General features: G+C 67.1%; 1 protein-coding gene across 1 annotated transcript in view; it reads right to left on the reverse strand.

Moving 5' to 3' along the window:
• Window positions 1–592: 592 nt before the first annotated feature.
• JAG2 (jagged canonical Notch ligand 2) overlaps window positions 593–4,407 on the reverse strand; it is a 14,734-nt gene continuing 10,919 nt past the window's right edge. Inside the window, exons 18-23 of the mRNA XM_023731673.1 lie at window positions 3,912–4,025; window positions 3,394–3,509; window positions 2,733–2,981; window positions 2,068–2,199; window positions 1,307–1,463; window positions 593–1,089 (exon numbers count right to left, since the gene is read on the reverse strand). Of these exons, the coding sequence (XP_023587441.1) occupies window positions 593–1,089; window positions 1,307–1,463; window positions 2,068–2,199; window positions 2,733–2,981; window positions 3,394–3,509; window positions 3,912–4,025 (1,265 nt within the window). The remainder of the gene's footprint in view (window positions 1,090–1,306; window positions 1,464–2,067; window positions 2,200–2,732; window positions 2,982–3,393; window positions 3,510–3,911; window positions 4,026–4,407) is intronic.

Genomic DNA, 4,407 nt, shown 5'->3' on the forward strand with positions numbered 1-4,407 from the left:
GGAGCAGGCCACGCCCACTGCCACTGGACCACTGACCACCATGGGGCCACTGACCACCACAGTGCCTCGTCAACCGCCACGGGTCCCGCCAACCGCCACGGGGCCACTGACAGCCACGGGGCCTCGCCAACCGCCACGGGTCCCGCCAACCGCCACAGGGCCACTGACAGCCACGGGTCCCGCCAACCGCCACGGACCTTGCTGACCACCACGGGCCACACTGGCCCTTGGGCCCGGAACCACTGAGAAACCCAAGTGAGAAATAAAAAGGAAGATTCTGTAAACAGTGTACAACCTCTGGCAGCAAACATACGATTTGGTGAAAACACAGCCGTCCGCCCTGTGCTACCACCAGTGAGGGAAACACAGGGAAACTTTACAAAAATAGCAACTCTCCCAGAATACTCCGCCGCGTGCCACCCAACTCTATGAATAATTTATACAAGGTTAAAGAAACGTAGAAAATAAGCATTTGTTTTTTGCTTTTGTTTTTTCTTTTTTTTTTACACAAAATAAAGACACTATGCACCCGGCCTGGCCTCCACAGCACCCGGCGGTGGTGCTGGGTTCCGGCCCGACGGCAGCAGTGGCCCTACTCCTTGCTGGAGAAGCGGGGATCGGTGACGCTCCTGACCGCGCGGTTGTCCACTTTGGGGCACGTGGCCCAGAGCGCTGGCCGCCCCGGCACGCAGCACGGGTCTTTGGTGCATTTGTGCGAGAGGAACTTCTCAGCCTCCAGGGAGTCCTCCTCACTGCGCCCCAGCTCCTCGTCGTCCTCATCCTCCCCCCTCCCACGGCCTGCCGGCCCAGGCAGCGCCTCGCCTGCCCTGCGCGGCGGCGGCGTGAAGTTCTTGCATTGGTAGAGCACATCCTTGTGGTCCCCGCCGCCGCCCAGGCCCCCACCGCCCGGCCGCTCGATGGGGTTGCGGATGGGGTTGAGCGGCGCCCACTGGTTGTTGGTGCTCTCCTCGCGCGGCAGCCGGCTCCTCTCCCGCTCTTTCCTGCGCTTGCGGGTCCACCACATGCAGACGGCGATGCAGGCCAGCCACAGCACGCTGAACACGCCGCACAGCACGGGCACCAACAGGTCTGCAGGCAGGAGGGTGGGCGGCCACTGAGGACGTGGCCCAGGAGCCTGCAGCCCAGCACGTCCCCACGGCAGAGGCTCGGGCCTAGCTGGCTGTCAGTGCCCCTTGGGGGGTCCCAGCTCGTGGGGAGGCCTGGGAGGGCCTCAAGGGGGCCAGGGACCCTTTAGCAGCAGTACAGCGGGGTTCAGTGCTCCCAGCCCCCGCCTCGCCCGGCGCACCTCCAGAGGAGCCGCCCACGACGGCCGTCTCCACCTTGACCTCAGTGACGGCCAGCAGCAGCGAGCTGTTCCCCCGACGCGTGATGGCGGTCACAATGGCGTGGGCCGCGCTCTGGATCAGGCTGCCGTCAGCCAGGTCCCGGGCGGGGCTGAAGGACTGGGGCGGGGCACGGCGCTGAGGGCCACCACCGGCCACACCAAGCCAGCCTGGTGCCCGTGACCACCCCGCGCCCAGCCCAGGAACACTGCGTCCCCAGGGAGGCTGCGCTGGAGCTCGATGGGGCTCAGGAGGAGCCGGGGGTCCTGGGGATATCGGGTCGGGGGACAGCAGCCCCCACCCCGCACTCCTCCTCACCTTCTACAGCACTCACCTCATGGGACTTCGTCTGCCTTTTCCATTCCCTCCCTCCACTGCAGAAGGGGATGGGGTGACCTCCCAAACCCTGGCTCCCCAACCCAAACCCAAGCCCAGCATCCCTCCCATCTGGCCATGTGGGCTGGTGTCGGTGAATGGACACCTGCTGGATACGGCCCGGGGCCTCGACTCCCGCTGCCTTTCCTCTCCACTCCACTTGCCCAGACCATATGCTCCCACTAGGCACCCCACACCCTGGAAACCCCACCCATACCACCACACTGGGGTGGATGCCTCTGTCTCCCCGGATGCCAGGCTGAGCCTGGCTGGGCACCCCCCCTCGCCCAGGAGCGCACAGAGCAGGGCCCCAGGGAGCAGGCACGGCCCCACCCACCCTAGCACTCACCACAGCCACCTCCACGGCGCTGGGCCCCGAGGGTGCCCGGTCACAGAGCAGCACGAGCAGGCGGTCCCGGGCCACAGCCCTGGTGGCCGGGAGGGAGCGGATCCCGGCACAGACGGTGCCCACCGTGGTGCCCTGGGCAGAGCCAGCTCCGTGAGAGTGGCCCGGGGGCTCCGCCCACAGCCAGCACCACACGGCCCACCTGGCCTGCGACGCCAGAGGGCAGGGGCCAGCCGGGCCTGGGGTGCCAGCCAGCCCCTCCCGCCCATGCTGCCTCCTGGGCGGCAGCGGCCCCAAGATACCCACCCGCAGGCACAGAGCTTCCTGGGTACGTGGGGGCGGGGCAGGCCTCACTGTATCCTAAGCCCGAGGGGGTTGGGGGAATGCTTGACTCCCGAAAGTAATGTCCAGAGCAGCAGAGCTGCAGGTTCATGGCCACCTCCGGTCCAGGACCAGCCAGGTGGATGGAAATCGTGCCCTTGGCCACCCCTCCCCGGCACACTGGGCCCCACACGTGCCTCCCACTGCCCACCCACAAGCATCCCCCAATCTGGCCTGGTCTGACCCCGCAGTGTGGAGGCACCACCCAGCAGGCTCAAGGCAGCTGGAAGGGGCTGTCAGGTGGTCTGAGCAGCTGCCCCGGAAAGGCTAGGGGCCTGAGGACTCACCTGGGGCACCTGGTCGTGGTCGAAGCGCAGCGTGAGACGAGCACAGTTGTTGTCCAGGTGACTGGAGCGTGGCAGGCAGGGTGTGCTGGGCGGGAGGGGCTCCTCGGTGCCACACTCCCCCCAGGCATCGCAGGGCGGCTGCAGGCACTGGCCTGGGGCCTTCTCCTGGCACCGCTGCCCTGGCGGGCACTGGGCACTCAGTGCATCGGGCCGGCCAGTCAACAAGCAAGGCTTCTGCCCACACCACACCTGGGGCACACACAGCACACCGGGACACGGGACACAGATGTGGACCACGAACACACACGGGGTGAAACACACGCCATCAGGGCCAGGGACGGAGTCCTGCCCGTCCCCCTCCCCCAGGACCCCGAGGAGGCAGGCTGAACTTTCCACCTGAGCAGGGATGTCCCCCAGGAGGGTGCGAGGGAGTGGTGGAGCCAGAAGAGGCCCAGGCAGGGGCCTCTGGAGTCTGAGCCACCACCTGCCCTGGCAACCCTTAGTTTCTGCACCCACACAATGAGGGTCAGGATTACAGATAACCAACGGACCTGTCGTCAGGGCTGCCGTGAGGCCAGACTCAGGTCAGGGGAGGCTCTTGCCAGAGCACCCACCCTCCTGGGGTCGAATGAGGTAGGGTGAGGGCAGAGGCCTCTCGCACCTTGCTGCAGTCCTGGTGGCCGTCCAGGCAGTGGCAGCTGTTACAATCCTCCACCCAGGAGCTCCCATGAGGGAAGGGTGTGCCCCGGAACCAGCAGGACCGCCCGAACCCGATCACTGCAGGAGGAGCCCGGGGGTGGGTGCCAACCCTGAAGATCAGGTCCCCACCCCGTGCAGCCCTTGCCTAATACAGCACCAGCACGGCCTCGCCCAGCACAGCCCCCGTCACCTGCCACACCCCTCCCTGCCCCTGCCCGGCATGCCCCCCACACCCAGCATGCACCTCGCACCCAGCATGCCCCCTGCCCAGCACCCCCCGGCCTGTAGCATGCACCTCCCACCCAGCATGCCTCCCCCACCTGGCAAGTACCCCCCCACACCCAGCACATCCCCCTCTGCCCAGCACAGCCCCCACACCCAGCATGCACCTCCCACCCAGCATGCCCCTGCCCAGCACCCCCCAACCTGGCATGCACCTCCCACCCAGCACCCCCTGCCCAGTACCCCTCAATGGCCCACCTTCCTGACAGCGCAGCCCAGACCGGCCGGGTGGGCAGCTGCAGCGGTAGCCATTGATCTCGTCCACACACGTGGCCCCGTAGGCACAGGGTGAGGACTGGCACTCGTCGATATCTGTGGGAAAGCCCAGAGCTCAGCGGCCAGCAAGGAGGCGGGGCCTCAAGCAGGTCCAGGAGGTGGGTGGGGGCAGGAGATGAGCCTGGCGCAAGCCACAGACCACTCGGGCCTCGGTTTACTGCCAGTCCGTTTGCCCGGGCGGCAGCTGAGCCGGGCCCTGCCCTCCTGCACCTGAGGCTTCATAAGGCGTTGTGCCCTCCATCTGCCCTGGAGGGGAGCAGGGGTTGGGCAGAGGCCTCAAGGGGTGGCCCAGCTGCCGGACATGAGGAAAGAAGTGCCCTGTTGGCTGGACAAACAGCAGGCCGACACCCTGCCCGCCAGCCCCGCGGCCGTGAATGGGACACAGCACGCCGACACCCTGCCCGCCAGCCCTGCGGCC

This window comes from Trichechus manatus, unplaced genomic scaffold (genome assembly GCF_000243295.1).
Source record: "Trichechus manatus latirostris isolate Lorelei unplaced genomic scaffold, TriManLat1.0 scaffold00045, whole genome shotgun sequence".
Taxonomy (NCBI): Eukaryota; Metazoa; Chordata; class Mammalia; order Sirenia; family Trichechidae; genus Trichechus; species Trichechus manatus.